This window comes from Salmo salar, chromosome 02 (genome assembly GCF_965601325.2).
Source record: "Salmo salar chromosome 02, fSalSal1, whole genome shotgun sequence".
NCBI lineage: Eukaryota > Metazoa > Chordata > Actinopteri > Salmoniformes > Salmonidae > Salmo > Salmo salar.
Genome location: NC_138292.1, coordinates 24,960,001 through 24,977,352, shown reverse-complemented (window position 1 = coordinate 24,977,352; position 17,352 = coordinate 24,960,001). Strand labels below are relative to the sequence as shown.

Sequence of the window (17,352 nt, the reverse complement as noted above, 5' to 3'; positions counted from 1 at the left end):
CAGATGGGGAAATCTGATGGTCAAGGAATTGTGCCCTTGAGCAAGGCACTTAACCCCCCACAAGTCCTCCTCCACGGGCGCCCAATGTGGCAGCCCCCTCCTCCAAACTGTATATGTGTGTGTGTCTTTTGGAGCGGTTGAGATAAAGCAGAGGTCAAATTTCAGTGTGACCTTGTGTACAATTGATCAATAAAGGGATCCTAATCTTAAATAGCCTTCTGACCTGGGCCTCTGTGTCATTGCACATCTTACTCCATCAAACACCACACCACTCCGCAATACACACACACACTTCTCACCCAACCTTGTCGGTGCCCGCCCCCAGCTGATTCTTTAGTTACCAGGGACAATTTGGGACTTTCCTCAGATGTATCGAAGTGTGGAACCGCCAACAGAAAATCAAGCTTTGTGTCTAAAGTCCCTGAAACACCCTGCTGAATCTGTGCTGACACGTTGTGCAGCTGCTGGATACAGTAGATAGTCAAGGTGTCCTGTGTTCCTGTGTGTGGGATGTGGTGGGTTGGTCATTACCATGAACTGTTGGAGACAGGTAGCCTAGCGGTTAGAGAGGTGAACCAGCAACTGGACGGTTGCCAGTTGGAATTCCGGATCCGATGGGAAAAATGGACATTTCAGTCATTTAGCAGACACTCTTATCCAGAGCGACTTACAGTAGTGAATGCATACATTTCATATACTGGTCCCCGGTGGGAATCGAACCCAAAACCCTGGCGTTGCAAACACCATGCTCTACCAACTGAGCCACACAAGCCACATGAAAAATCTGGCGGGAAGTGAGCTGAAACCAGAGGGTTGCTCGTATCAAATCCTAGATGCCATTACTTTCCGTTGTGCCCTTGAGCTAGGCACAATAACAGTTCCCCCGGCGCCCAGTGTGTCAGCCCCGAGCACCTCTCCAAAAAAAGCCTGTGTCTTTCGGTTGGGTTGGGTTAAAAGCAGATGTCAAATTTTGGTTGGACCTTGTGTGCAATTGACCAATAAAGTGATCCTAATCTTAATCTGTTTGAGCTACCCTGTCCAACCGTACACTCATACAGAACCCATCTCTTCATGACTGTATGAGTGACTTCTGCCCTTATTTTATGTATTTATACTCAGCTCGTCAAAATGCAGAAAAGTGCAGTATGCTGTTAAGAACAGGGCCTTGTCAGGATGGTTTTGTGGTGGTGTAGAGGTGAATGGACAGACAAGATGGAACACCCTGAGACAGTGAAAGGAGGCAGGGCTGCATGATATGTTTCAAAAAATTGAATAGCGATTAAAAAAAAAAACACAATATTGCGATTGCAATTTGACTTGCGATATAGATCAAAACACTTGGATGAACCATTTGAAATAGAATGATTTATATTAAGAAGCAAAGTGGAAAACAACATTGTTCTTGTTTGGAACAATCTGTTGACTGCATTAAACCTTACAGAACAGCATGCAAACTTATAGTGAATCTAACAGCGAGGAGAAGGCATGAGGAGAGGTAGAGAGACGACAAACAGCGGCTTATTGGTGTTTCAAAATATTGCATGCGATATGGATCTCTTGCTATATGGATATTGCACATGTCAATATTGTGATTTTGATGTGAATTTGATTAATTATGCAGCTATAAAAGGGAGCCATGGCCACCTAGTGTCATTAGATATACACTCAGTGGCCAGTTTATTAGGTACACTCATCTTGGACCCCTCTGTAGCCATGTTCAACAACAATGTTCAGATACGCTGTGTCATTCAAAAGTTGCTCAATTGTATGAAGGGACCTAATGTGCACCAGGAACACATTCCCCATACCATTACACCACTGCCACCAGCCTGTACCACTGACACCATTACACCAGCAGCACCAGCAGCCTGTACCACTGACACCAGGCAGGATGGGGCCATGGACTCATGCTGCTTAAACTAAATCATAACTCTGCCATCAGCATGACGCAACAGGAACCAGGATTCATCAGACTCGGACCAGGCAAAGTTTTTCCGCTCCTCAATCGTCCGGTGTTGGTGATCGCGTGCCCACTGAAGCCACTCTTCTTGTTTTTAGCTGATAGGAGTGGAACCCGGTGTGGTCGTCTGCTGTAATAGCCCATCCACGACAAGGATCAATGGGATGTGTGTTCTGAGATGCTGTTCTGCACACCACTGTTGTACTGCTCTGTTATTTGCCTGTTTGTGACCCGCCTGTTAGCTTGCACGTTTCTTGCCATTCTCCTTCGACCTCTCTCATTAACAAGCTGTCTCTTCCCACAGGACTGCCGCTGACTGTTGTGTATGAAAAGTCTAGGAGGCCGGCCATTTCTGAGATACTGGAAATAGCACGCCTGGTAGTGACGATCATACCACGCTCAAAGTCGCTTAGGTCACTCGTTTTGTCCATTCTAATGTTCAATCGAACAGTAACTGAATGCCTCCATGCCTGTCTGCCTGCTTTATATAGAAGCCACGGCCACGTGACTCACTGTAGGAGCTAACCATTTTCGTGAACGGGGTGGTGTACCTAATAAACTGACCACTGAGTGTAAATTGGCAACAAACTGAATGTGACTGGCACTGGAGAATGATGCAGGGAAGACCCCAAGTCTTTGTAAACATTGCAGCATACACTTGGAGATCTCTTTGGTGCAGTGAGCAGCCTCACACCCTCAGACTGTGAACTTCTTGCCAGTCTCTCCGTCATGTGGATGTTGTAAGTATAGCCTGGTTATAAAGAATTCTACCAGGCCAATGCAGTTCCAGTCTCTGCCACTTGTCGGCAGTAGAGACCTAATCGTACAGGAAAGGTGCATATAAGTGGTTTCCAACATTTGGTAAACTGTGACTTGGCTTCATCATTATCAAGCATTTTATCTTAACACATCCCACGTCTTTCCAATGTGCTACTGCTTAATGATAACTCTACACTAAACCTAACACCCAGACCTAACAGCAGCCAAGAGAATGGTTGCTTTACGATGGCAAGCCTCACACACTCTGCAATGGATTTCCTTATTCATGATATTTTGGTATTTGTATTTTATTAGGATCCCAATTAGCTTTCGCAAAAGCAGCAGCTACTCTTCCTGGGGTCCACACAAAGCATGAAACATGACATCATACAGAACTTTAATGGACAACAGCTCAAGGACAGAACTACCGAAATGTTTTTTTTCATTTCTTTTTTTTTTTTACAAAAGGCACATGTAGCCTACATATCAGTACATACACAAAAACTACCTAGGTCAAAAAGGGGAGAGGCGTTAAGCCCTGAGGTGTTGCTATATCTGTTTTTTTAAACCAGGTTTGCTGTTCACTTGAGCAATATGAGATGGAGCGGACTTCCATGCAATAATGGCTCTATATAACACTGTACACTTTCTGGAATTTGTTCTGGATTTGGGGACTGTGAACTTATTGAACTTGTTCATGAGCTCAACTTGAACTGTAATTGTCTCGACAAGGTGCAAAATCAGACAATATTAAAATATGGACCACAACACTTGACAGTGTGTATTTGTGTAATGTCTGTTGATTTGTGTTTTTTGTCCTGTCAACCAAAAATGAATAGAAAATATGCATTCATGAGTCTGTGGCGTTTTTTAGACACCTCCAACTTAATCCCATTGGGATGGCATTTACCGTTCTCTCTAGATAGTTTCCCTTTACAAATGTTACAACAGAGAAGAATATGGTGCTAACAGTTAAATTCTGCTTGGTCCCACAGTCTCACAAAGGGAAGACAGCAGTTGAGGGCTGCTTTACACATGAAACATCACTGGGCCTTGACCTGCAGTGCGATGACTTCACATACATCCTGTAGCGCAATGCTCTTCATCTTTGTGACATCTAATCACTATAAGTTTCCACTACTCTCTCTCTTCCTCTCTCTCTCTTTTTATACTCTCTTTTTATACCACTCTCTACACGACACACTCTCCTTGTGGGTATTCCCTGTTTCCTCTTCCCCCCTCCTTTCTTAGTAATCAGTTACCTCTAAGCCCAAACCTATCTCAGCCTCACTCCACCTTCACACACAAAGACTACAAACCTGTTTGTCTGGCTGCAAACCAGGAAGAACATCAAAGAAAGAGAGAGAGAGCATAAAAAGTGACACAAAACAAAGAGAGAGAGAGAGAGCATGAACAAGTGACACAAAACAAAGAGAGAGAGAGAGAGAGAGAGGGGCCAGCCAGAGTCAGACTGAGACATAAAAAAGTTTCCGTTGTGCTGCAAAGAGAGCCTGGGGTCTATATCTGAGACACCATTTGTATGTTGTAGATGAAATCAGAGAGAGTTACGCCACTTGGGGGGAGAGATAGTGGCTGGGCACAAGAGCGTAAAATGTTGAGTAAGAAGGGGAGGAGAGAACAGGGGAGGAGAGGTGTTGAGATAGTTTAGGAAGGGTGAGTGGTTATTTGTATGTCTTGTTCTGCCCTCCCTTGCTCTCTCTCTTTCAGGGTTTTCTCTTTACACTTTCTCTTTACAGACTGAACGGGAAAGAGACTGTTTCTAAAAAATATTGGCTACTTCTGGAGAACTGACCAAAGAAATTGAGGATTTATGAATTGAGGATTTTATGAATGCAGACTTGAAAAACCAACATTTTTGAAAGATTGTTTGTAAACAGTTTTGAGAGATTATTTGTTTGCACTTTTCTGGACAAGACGTTTCACCTCCATTCTTTCTAATCCACAGCAGTTGTCTCCATTCTTGTTGGACTATGGTATATTCTGGCACTCTGCCCCTATCTGGATTACCGGATTTCATTGGATTATTCTTTGGATTACTGAGGAACACTGGTGAAGATATATTGGATAAAGTGTGCTCTTTTCAACTCAAGCTGTCAACCATAAAGATACAATGACAACATTTACTAAGCCGTCCATGCCATACATGACAGACATCTAGACCACTCCCTCATTCAACTGTCACAGATAGGGCTGCCAGACACAAACCGCCAGGCTGCACTGAACAGATCCCACTCGGACTAACACACCACAACCAGGAATCCCTCCTCAGGACAATGGCCACTGGAGGGAATGGGCTAGGATCTGACCGGAGCCTGAAATCCACTTCCCAGCCGCCCAGTGCCTCTGACCGGCGGCAGGTGGACAAGGCCTTGAAGAGGCTGGAGAAGCTGCATCGGCTGTGTACCAACCCCAGGCTGGGCCTGAGGAACAGCCCCCCATACCTCCCCGAGGTGGTCTCAGAGACAGCCACGCACCTCACCCAGGTGTGGGAGCCGTACAGGGGGCCTGCATCGAGGGGGCAGGCCCCCCGGGGGGACGAGGGGGAGTACCTGAGGATCCATGCAAGACACCTGCTGGATAAGACTAACCGGGCCGTGCTGCTGTTTAAAGAGGGGCGCGATAAGATGTTCGAGGAGATGTCCAGCTACAGGTGAGAGAGAACAACAAGGGCCGGACCATAACTTGATATATGGGGTCGTAAGCGATATCTTTGTAAAAACTCAAACGGCTCAGAAAGTTACCTGCATGTGTCTCCAGTTAGGATTTGGTGCTTAATCCAATAATCATACGCATTGTCAGTGTTGGGGAAGATACTCTAAAAATATAGTTTACCAAGCTACCAATTATTTTACACTAGAAGAAATTAAGCTACACTAAAGCTACCGTTAAGAAAATACAGTTTACTACAGAGAGTATAAAACATTAGGAACACCTTCCAAATATTAAGTTGCACCCCCTTTTGCCCTCAGAACAGCTTCAATTCGTCAGGTAATGGACTCTACAAGGGGTCGAAAGCGTTCCACAGGGATGCTGGCCCAAGTTTACAGTGATATCCTGTCTGTAGTGTATAGTCTAGCAGACAGGCTGCATACGTTCATGCCATGTGAGGAGCCAGGGGGAGATTTCAGTCCAGGCTGGGAGACATGATGTTCGCCACGATGATGTGACTACCAGATAGGGTAGTTTTGTTATCTAGCACAGACCTATTGCCAAGCCTGACAACCCATTTTCTAATTGTTTATTAGATTTGTCAGTTCTAATCACAAGTAAATGACTATATAGGATAGTCTGTAACCCCAAATAAAAATCTTAAACACACTCCACAATAATTTTACATAAAGCCTGCCAAGCTCTTTTGGCAATGCCAGATGCTCATACTGTGTCAGGACAAAACAGGACTTTTAGTCCGTACAGAGAACTTTGTCTAGCAATTCTAAACTATGAAATATTTCCCAATATGGACACAGTGTACAAAACATTAGGAACACCTTCCTAACACCTTCCTAATATTGAAGAAAGGTGTTCCTCAGACAGCCTCAATTCTTTGGGGTATGGACTCTACAGGGTGTTTAAAGCATTCCACAAGGATGCTGGCCCATATTGACCCCAATGCTTCCCACAGTTGTAAGAAGTTGGCTGGATGTCCTTTGGGTGGTGGACCATTTTTGATACACACGGGAAACTGTTGAGCGTGAAAAACTCAGCAGCGTTGCAGTTCTTGACACACTCAAAGCGGTGCGCCTGACACCTACTACCATACCCCGTTCAAACGCTCTTAAATCTTTTGTCTTGCCCATTCACCCGCTGAATGGCACACATACACAATCCGTGTCTCAATTGTCTCAAGACTTAAAAATCCTTCTTTAATCTGTCTCATCCCCTTCATCTACACTGATTGAAGTGAATTTAACAGGTGACATCAATAAGGGATCATAGCTTTCACCTGGATTCACCTGGTCAGAGCTAAATGTTTTGTACACTCAGTATAGTTCACTACATCCAAATTCTAATATCTAATTCTGAAATGTCATAGACTACAAATTGCAAGAACAGATCACTTTGGGGTCATATGTTAACAGAATGTGTAATTAAGCCTATTAAACACAAAACTATGTTTGAAGTGAGAATTAGGCTGGTCTGATGACGAAAAAGGAAGGAAATGATTGCCTACTACACCTGTATATTATTTTCCTTTTCCAAATAAAAAGTGTCTAGTCCCAATAGTTAGCTACATCACAAAGTAATTCACTACTAAAAACACTACCAATATTTGAATTGAGTTCAACTACCACCAAGTTACTGCTAAATGTAGTTAAATTACTAGTTGAACTACATGTAGTTCACTACACCCCAACACTGCACATTGTTGACATGGTTTTTGCTCTCCTCATTCACTTTTAATCTAGCATGAATAAACATGAATACTTTTTTATATCCATAAAAGTGAAACAATTACTACTCAAAAAACATTATGCATCTGTAGGCTACAAGACTATTATACCAGAAATTGAACCCTGAGGATACCATTGATTTAGAGTACATTTTAGGATGTTGACCTTTTCACCCCAAAAAGGGCTGACCTTTACTAAGACAAATAAATCAGCTGTGGGGTCAAGGGCAGGGCATGTGTCCGAGATATCTGACTCCACCAGCACCATGACACAGACTTTGCGCCAATATTCTCAATGGCCAATATTCAAATCAATTCTCAAGTAACTAAGGCCAACTAGGAAAATTAAAATGCATAGTATTAGATTGGCAAATTCATAAGGACTTGGTTGGCATTAGACTTGATATGTACAGTAAGTGAATTATGGAGCACAGCCAGAGACAGAGCAGAACCACAATGACACAAATAGACCTGAGCAACCATTAACATCCAGTTATAGTACCAGCGAGACAAAAATGACCATTCCCAGTTCCTTCAAGTCGGCTGTCTTAAAACATAAACACAGAATCAATATGGCATTTAGGTTCGCGCTACTGCAGATACATTTAGTTATTTAGTAGTTGTGCAGTAGTTGTGCAGTTTTTAAGGTGGGTATTTTGGGAAGAAATGTATCTGAGTGACTCAGTGTTTGGAACCAAACCTCTGTTCCGTTGAGACTACTAATGTCTCAGAGAGACAATGAAGTGGACCTGAGGCTTTATCATGCTAATAGTAACTGGGTGAAACTGGGTGATCGCAACAACTCTCTGGGATATACGGGCCATGGAGAAAGGCAGTCTGGTTCTCTGAGACGTTTCAGGGTGGTGTTTTAAAGACAATCATGAACAAAATAATGTAAATATTGTATCTTCTTTATAAATTTGGAAATGTTTTAATATTGTTTCTTACATTTGTTAATTACTCAAAGTACAAAATTAAACAAATATTTCTCAATTATACAGTTGAAGTCGGAAGTTTACGTACACCTTAGCCAAATACATTTAAACTTGGTTTTTCACAATTCCTGACATTTAATCCTAGTAAAAATGATCTGTTTTAGGTCAGTTAGGATCACCACTTTATTTTAAGAATGTGAAATGTCAGAATAATAGTAGAGAGAATGATTTATTTCTGCTTTTTTTCATTCATCACATTCCCAGCGGGTCAGAAGTTTACATACACTCAATTAGTATTTGGTAGCATTGCCTTTAAATTGTTTAACTTGGGTGAAATGTTTCGGGTAGCCTTCCACAAGCTTCCCACAATAAGTTGGGTGAATGTTGGCCCATTCCTCCTGACAGAGCTGGTGTAACTGAGTCAGGTTTGTAGGCCTCCTTGCTCGCACAAACTTTTTCAGTTCTGCCCACAAATGTTCTACAGGATTGAGGTCAGGGCTTTGTGATGGCCACTCCAATACCTTGACTTTGTTGTCCTTAAGCCATTTTGCCACAACTTTGGATGTATGCTTGGGGTCATTGTCCATTTGGAAGACCCATTTGTGACTAAGCTTTAACTTCCTGACTGACGTCTTGAGATGTTGCTTCAATATATCCACATTATTTTGTGAAGTGCACCAGTCCCTCCTGCAGCAAAGCACCCACACATGATGATGCTGCCACTCCCGTGCTTCACAGTTGGGATGGTATTCTTTGGCTTGCAAGCCTCCCTCTTTTTCCTCCAAACATAATGATGGTCATTATGGGCAAACAGTTCTATTTTTGTTTCATCAGACCAGAGGATATTTCTCCAAAAAGTACAATCTTTGTCCCCATGTGCAGTTGCAAACCGTAGTCTGGCTTTTTTATGGCGGATTTGAAGCAGTGGCTTCTTCCTTGCTGAACGGCCCTTCAGGTTATGTTGATATAGGACTCGTTTTACTGTGGATATAGATACTTTTGTACCTATTTCCTCCAGCATCTTCACAAGGTCCTTTGCTGTTGTTCTGGGATTGATTTGCACCTTTCGCACCAAAGTACGTTCATCTCTTGGAGACAGAATGCATTTCCTTCCTGAGCGGTATGATGGCTGTGTGGTCCTATGGTGTTTATACTTGCGTACTATTGTTTGTACAGATGAACGTTGTACCTTCAGGTGTTTGGAAATTGCTCCCAAGGATGAACCAGACTTGTGGAGGTCTACAATTTATTTTCTGAGGTCTTGGCTGATTTCTTTTGATTTTCCCATTATGTCTAGCAAAGAGGCACTGAGTTTGAAGGTAGGCCTTGAAATACATCCACAGGTACACCTCCAACTGACTCAAATGATGTCAATAAGCCTATCAGAAGCTTCTAAAGCCATGACATAATTTTCTGGAATTTTCCAAGCTGTTTAAAGGCACAGTCAACTTAGTGTATGTTAACTTCTGACCCACTGGAATTGTGATACAGTGAATTATAAGTGAAATAATCTGTCTGTAAACAATTGTTGGAAAAATTACTTGTGTCATGCACAAAGTAGATGTCCTGACCAACTTGCCAAAACTATAGTTTGTTAACAAGAAATTTGTGGAGTGGTTGAAAAACGAGTTTTAATAACTCCAACCTAAGTGTATGTAAACTTCCGATCTAACGCTAAACACATAACATTTTTACAATAATACAAAAAAGTCTGTATTATCTGTGAAGTCAAGAAAAAGCTATGAGCTATGTGTAATTTTTCCAAAATGCTGAATCTCACTATTGGTAAGAAGAACAGGGCTTGGCTAAGGATGCATGTTCAGTGCAGTGCAGTACAGCCGGACCGGCAAGTCTTAACATAACTGTTATTCCCTTTGCTCCTTGTCATCTGTATTTTGCTCTCTGAATCTACAGAATGTGTGTATCATGAAATAACATTAATTTTCATTATGCCATGTCATAACAAAAGTTTAAATAAACAACTGAGAGAGGCAGATTATTGTTAGTTTATATTAATAACACCCACATACAATGAAATAACCATTCAAACCTCCTACTCGCCCTTCAAACCCTTCTCTGTTCATGGAAAGCAACACACAAACAAATATAGATGTTTCTCTGTTCTTCAACGTTTTTACACACCGCCCATGCCTGGGTAAAATGCCGTAGTTTGCTATAAAGCTAAATTCAATGGCAGGGAAATTGCCATTGAGTCAATGTGGTGTTGCTTTGGCTTTGACAAGCAGTAGCAAGTCCCTGCAGGTGCAATTGCAATTAACCACGATTGTTGCAACAATAAGTAACAGCTACCAGTATATTACATTAGTGATAATAGTCTATTGCAAAAACCGGTAACTATGCCACATGCACTGTCGCCTTGTTGGTCTTCAGTGAGAGGCAGGCACATAGTACTGTCATACGTACTGTAGGTACAGAATCAATGTCATGTGAGCTCTTTCTTTCCAATAAGAAGTTGCTATGCTTTACACACACCATTGAGCTCAACTGTAGACAGGATGCAGTGAATGAGTGTGGTGGAAAGTAAGAAATGAACATGGTCAACCAGGTTAGTTAAGGATGGAAACTTCAGTCCTGCTCTCAACTGCCCGTACAGCCAAAGAGATGAGAGAATGGTTGAGACGGTGATTGGAACACACAGTAAGAGGTTTATGGCCGGATCGTTACTGTCCCTGGCAGGCTGATAATAGATACACACACAAGGGAAGAACCACTCAGTAACTTTTGAGTGTCTTATTGGTTGGTCAAGTTGCTAACGGAAAATTCTGTTTCTGCGGCACAACACGAACAAGGACAGGAAGAGCAAGACTGTGACATCCTGTTTGTACAAGCACGAGTGTACCTGTGTGTGTGTAACATAGCGAGAGAGAGAGAGAGAGAGAGAGAGAGAGAGCACGTCAGAAATCAGCTCAATGTAATTGAAGAATCCATAGAATCTAACCACTTCTGGGAAAATTGAAAAACTAAACAAATGACAACACGAAGAGTTATCTATCCAAAATGGAGATGTGTGGATAAACCACTTCTCCAATCTTTTTGGCTCTATAACAAAGAACAAACTGCAAAAATATATACATGATCAAATACAAATCTTAGAATCAACTATTAAAGACTACCGGAACCCACTCGTCACCAATGACATTGAATGAACTGCAGGACAAAATACAAACCCTCCAATCCAAAAAGGCCTGTGGAGTTGATGGTATCCTAAATTAAATTATCAAATATACAGACCACAAATTCCAATTGGCTATACTTAAACTCTTAAACATCATCCTCAGCTCTGGCATCTTCCTCAATATTTGGAACCAAGGACTGATCACCCCAATCCACAAAAATGGAGACAAATTTGACCCCAATAACTACCGGGGGATATGCGTCAACAGCAACCTTGGGAAAATCCTCTGCATTATCATTAACAGCAGACTCTTATATTTCATCAGCAAAAACAATATTCTGAGCAAATGTCAAATAGGCTATTTAGCAAATTACCATACGACAGACCACGTATTCACTCTGCACACCCTAATTGACAAAAAAACAAAACAAAACAAAGGCAAAGTCTTCTCATGCTTTGTTAATTTCAAAAAAGCTTTTAACTCAATTTGGCATCAGGGTCTGCTATACAAATTGATTGAAAGTGGTGTTGAGGGAAAAATATACAACATTATAAACTCCATGTACACAAACATCAAGGGTGCAGTTAAAATTGGCAGACAACACACACATTTATTTCCACAGTGTTGGGGGGTGAGACAGGGTTACATCTTAAGTCCCACCCTCTTCAATATATATAACAACGAATTGGCGAGGGCACTAGAACAGTCTGCAGCCACCGGCCTCACCCTACTAGAATCTGAAGTCAAATGTCTACTCTTTGCTGATGATCTGGTGCTTCTGTCCCTAATCAAGGAGGGCCCACAGCAGCATCTAGATCTTCTGCACAGATTCTGTCAGACCTGGACCCTGACAGAAAATCTCAGTAAGACAAAAGTAATGGTGTTCCAAAAAAGGTCCAGTTGTCAGGACCACAAATACAAATTCCATCTAGACACCGCAGCCCTACAGCACACAAAAAAATTATACATACCTCGGCCTAAACATCAGCGCCACAGGTAACTTCCACAAAGCTGTGAACGATCTGAGAGACGAGGCAAAAAGGGCATTCTATGCCATCAAAAGGAACATAAAATTCGACATACCAATTAGGATCTGGCTAAAAGTACTTGAATCGGATATAGAACCCATTGCCCTTTATGTTTGTGAGGTCTGGGGTCCGCTCACCCACCAAGAATTCACAAAATGGGACAAACACCAAATTGAGACTCTGCATGCAGAGTTAAGCAAAAATATCCTCAGTGTACAAAGTAAAACACCAAATAATGTATGTAGAGCAGAATTAGGCCAATACCCGCTAATGATCAAAATCCAGAAAATAGCCGTTAAATTCAACAACCACCTAATGGAAGTGATTCCCAAACCTTCCATAACAAAGCCATCACCTACAGAGAAATGAACCTGGAGAAGAGCCCCCTAAGCAGGCTCTGTTCACAAACACAAACAGATGCCACAGAGCCCCAGGACAGCAACACAATTAGACTGCAACCAAATCATGAGAAAACAAAAAGATAATTGCTTGACACATTGGAAAAAATTTACAAAAAAACAAAGCGAACTATATTGCTATTTGGCCCTAAACAGAGAGTACACAATGGCAGAATATCTGACCACTGTGACTGACCCAGAATTAAGGAAATCTTTGACAATGTACAGACTCAGTGAGCATAGCCTTGCTATTGAGAAAGGCCACCAAAGGCAGACCTGGCTCTCAAGAGAAGACAGTCTATGTGCACACTGCCCACAAAAGGAGGTGGAAACTGAGCTGCACTTCCTAACCTCCTGCCAAATGTATGACATATTAGAGACACTTATTTGCTATTTGGCCCTAAACAGAGAGTACACAATGGCAGAATATCTGACCACTGTGACTGACCCAGAATTAAGGAAATCTTTGACAATGTACAGACTCAGTGAGCATAGCCTTGCTATTGAGAAAGGCCACCAAAGGCAGACCTGGCTCTCAAGAGAAGACAGTCTATGTGCACACTGCCCACAAAAGGAGGTGGAAACTGAGCTGCACTTCCTAACCTCCTGCCAAATGTATGACATATTAGAGACACTTATTTCCCTCAAATTACACAGACCCACGAAGAAATCAAAAACAAACCCAATTTTGATAAACTCCCATATGTACTGGGTGAAATACCACAGTGTGCAATCACAGCAGCAGGATTTGTGACCTGTTGCTACAAGAAAAGGGCAGCTAGTGAAGAACAAACACCATTGTAAATAAAACCTATATTTATGTATAATTATTTTCCCCATTTTCCCTATTTGCACATCATTACAACACTGTATATAGACATAATATGACATTTTAAATGTCTTTATAATTTTGGAACCTTTGTGACTGTAATGTTTACTGTTCATTTTTATTATCTGTTTATGATCTATTTCACTTGCTTTGGCAATGTAAACATGTTTCCTATGCCAATAAAGCCCCTTAAATGGAATTGAATTGAGAGAGAGAGAAAGAGAGGGATACATTACTGCTTGTTAGAGGGTACAATGCCCATTATCTCTATGAGATCTAAAGTTTACTTTCATTCTAGCTGCCACTGTTGCATTTTAAGTTATGGACCAGAAAGCCTACCCTTATCACCCTAGTTGATACATTGTAAAAAGCTCAGAATAGCTTAATGTTATTTTCTGTTATTCACAGGAGAAACTTGACCAAGCTGTCCCTGCTCTTCAGTCACATGCTCTGGGAGCTGAGGGCCATGTTTCCCGAGGGGCGCTTTCAAGGCGACACCTACAGGCTGACTAAGACAGAGGCCGGAGAGTTCTGGAGGCGAGCATTTGGAAACAAGTGAGTGTTGGGTGGGGTAACAGTGGAACTAGAATGGAATAAGGGACGTGGACTTGACAGAACATTCCACAAATAGGAACAGTCTATTTGTATATACACTACTGGTCAAAAGTTTGAGAACACCTACTCATTCAAGGTTTTTTTTCTTCTTTTTTCTATTTTCTACATTGTAGAATAATAGTGAAGAAATCAAAACTATGAAATAACACATGGAATCATGTAGGAACCAAAAAAAATCTAAATATATTTTATATTTGAGATTCTTCAAATGATCACCTTTGACTTGATGACAGCTTTGACATTCTCTCAACCAGCTTCACCTAGAATGCTTTCCAACAGTCTAGAAGGAGTTACCACACATGCTGAGCACTTGTTGGCTGCTTTTCCTTCAGTCTGCAGTCCGACTCATTCCAAAACATCTCAACATCTCAACCTTCTCCTCAATGCTTTACAGTGGGGAATATACATGTGAAGATCATCCGTTCACCCCCACCGCGTCTCACAAAGACACGGCAGGTTGGAACCAAAAATCTCCAAGCAAGTCTATTCTTCTTATTGGTGTCCTTTAGCAATGGTTTCTTTGCAGCAATTCGACCATGAAGGCCTGATTCACACAGTCTCCTCTGAACAGTTGATGTTGAGATGTGTCTGTTACTTGAACTCAGTGAAGCATTTATTTGGGCTGCAATTTCTGAGGCTGGTAACTCTAATGAACTTATCCTCTGCAGCAGAGGTAACTCTGGGTCATCCATTCCTGTGGCGGACCTCATGAGAGCCACTTTAATCATAGCGCTTGATGGTTTTTGCGACTGCACTTGAAGAAACTTTCAAAGTTCTTGAAATGTTCCGTATTGACTGACCTTCATGTCTTGAAGTAATGATGGACTGTCATTTCTCTTTGCTTATTTGAGCTGTTCTTGCCATAATATATATATGCAACCCCTACCTTGTCACAACACAAATTATTGGTTCAAATCCATTAAGAAGGAAAGAAATTCCTCAAATTAACTTTTAAGAAGGCACTCCTGTTAATTGAAATGCATTCTTGGTGATTACCTCATGAAGCTGATTGAGAGAATGCCAAGAGTGTGCAAAGCTGTCATCAAGGAAATGGTGGCTATTTGAAGAATCTGAAATATAAAATATATTTTGATTTGTTTACTACATTATTTTGTTTACTACATGATTCCAATGTAGAAAATAGTAAAAATAAAGGAAAACCCTTGAATGAGTAGGTGTTCTAAAACTTTTGACCGGTAGTGCAGGCACAGTCTTTTTCTAGTCTTGTGAAAAGTATTCTGTTCCTCCACTTGCGATTTTTGATCATCTTTTGGCAGGTTTTCATTCCTCTCACTTTCACTCTCTTTCTCTCTCTCACTTTCCTTCTTCCTTTATCTCCCACCCCTCTCTCCCTCTCCTCCCCTCCTCTCGTACTCTCTCCTAGGTGTATTGTGCAGTGGAGCAGTTTTAAGCAGCATCTTCGTAGGGTCCATGGCTTTGAAGAGGGGATGGAGTCCATGGCTCTAAAGTCAACTGTAGACCTCACCTGTAACGACTACATCTCAGTGTTTGAGTTTGACATCTTCACCAGGCTATTCCAGGTACATGTGATCCATATATCTTAGCCCTGTTCTAAGTAGCCATACATCATGGTTAATTAGACACCTCACATAGTGTTCAGTGAATATGCATTCTGCCACTTTCCAAGATGTCTATCCCATTCTTTCTCTCCCACTGTCTAAAGAAAGCCAAAACATTCCAAACTGGAAAGAAATAACACATATTTAAACTGATAGTATATGTGTCCTCCCCTCTCCTGTCAGCCCTGGAGGTCTCTTCTGAGGAACTGGAACCAGTTGGCAGTGACCCATCCCGGCTACATGGCCTTCCTCACCTACGACCAGGTCAAAGCCCGCCTCCAAAACTACCTGCACCGGCCCGGGAGGTGAGGACAGGAGAGATTGTTTGGGGGTGAATGGGTTGGGGTGTGGCGAGAGAGAGTAGATGACTGGGAAGGAACAGGGAGATAGGAGGGGCTCAGGAGAAAAGAGAGGAGGTGTACCATACCCTACAACAATATCTGCAGTGATTACTTTTAATACTGACATTATAATTATAGTGATAGTAAAGAATAATACCTAGATCCGTAGAGGTAACTGCCAAAATAATGGAAACACTTGAGGAAATGAGGGGTACAAAGTATAGTGAAAGAAGGTGCTTCCACATAGGTGTGGTTCCTGAGTTAATTAAGAAATTAACATCCCATTATGCTTAGGGTCATGTACAAAAATGCTGGGCAGGCCATTATTTTTCCCATTATTTTGGCGACTATGGCTATGCCCCTATAAGATGACACCCACAGGGCATGAGAAGTCACTGAATGGTTTGATGACCATGGAAACAATGTAAACCATATGCTATGGCCATCTCAGTCACCAGATCTCAACCTAATTGAACGCTTATGGGAGATTCTGGAGAGGCGCCTGAGGCACCGTTTTCAACCACCATCAACAAAATTCCAAATTATTGAATTTCTCGTGGAAGAATGGTGTCGCATCCTTCCAATAGATTACCAGACACTTGTAAAATCTATTCCAAAGATGCATTGAAGCTGTTCTGGCTCGTGGTGGCCCAACGCCCTATTAAGACACTTTATGTTGGTGTTTCCTTTATTTTGGCGGTTATCTGTATTTCATGGTCAAATCTGTATGAACTCCAGTAAAGACGTTTCCATGTGAACTCTGTATCTCTGTCCAGCTACATCTTCCGTCTGAGCTGCACTCGAATGGGCCAGTGGGCCATTGGTCATGTGACTGGTGATGGCGGCATCGTACAGACGATCCCCCAGAATACACCTCTCTACCAGGCCCTCATCCAGGGCTTCAGGGAGGGCTGGTAAGTAAACACGCTCATGGACACACCGCAGGAGGTTGGTGTAACCTTAATTGGGGAGGACAGGCTTGTGGCAATGACTGGAGTGTAATCAGTGGAACGGTGTCAAATACATCAAACACATGATTTCATTCTGGTCATTATTATGAGCCGTTCTCCCCTCAGCAGCCTCCACTGACACACACACTAGTGATGCGCGGGTTGACTCATAAAAAAAGGTATCCGTGGTTATATACGTGGGGTGGGATTAGGGTTATTAAATATTGTGTGGATGAAGGGTGGCTGGGTGGCGGGCGGGTTGAATAAAGAGAAAACAATACCTTAAAAAATCCACAAACATTGAGGTTTTAATTTAACTATGTTAGGCCTTCCGGCAATGGCTTTAGAGCATAAGCCTAAGCTTCTGGGCCTAACTGTACGAGCGCTAAATAGTCTACACGCCAATTGC

The 17,352-nt window shown here is 42.1% G+C and overlaps 1 protein-coding gene across 1 annotated transcript in view; it reads left to right on the top strand.

The window, feature by feature from the left end:
- The first annotated feature begins 4,170 nt into the window (after positions 1-4,170).
- The window catches only part of cblc (Cbl proto-oncogene C, E3 ubiquitin protein ligase), a 19,022-nt gene continuing 5,840 nt past the window's right edge, over positions 4,171-17,352 (top strand). Inside the window, exons 1-5 of the mRNA XM_014155438.3 lie at positions 4,171-5,390; positions 13,866-14,012; positions 15,457-15,613; positions 15,836-15,957; positions 16,770-16,907. Coding sequence (XP_014010913.3) covers positions 5,014-5,390; positions 13,866-14,012; positions 15,457-15,613; positions 15,836-15,957; positions 16,770-16,907 — 941 coding nt within the window. The 5' untranslated portion in view covers positions 4,171-5,013. The remainder of the gene's footprint in view (positions 5,391-13,865; positions 14,013-15,456; positions 15,614-15,835; positions 15,958-16,769; positions 16,908-17,352) is intronic.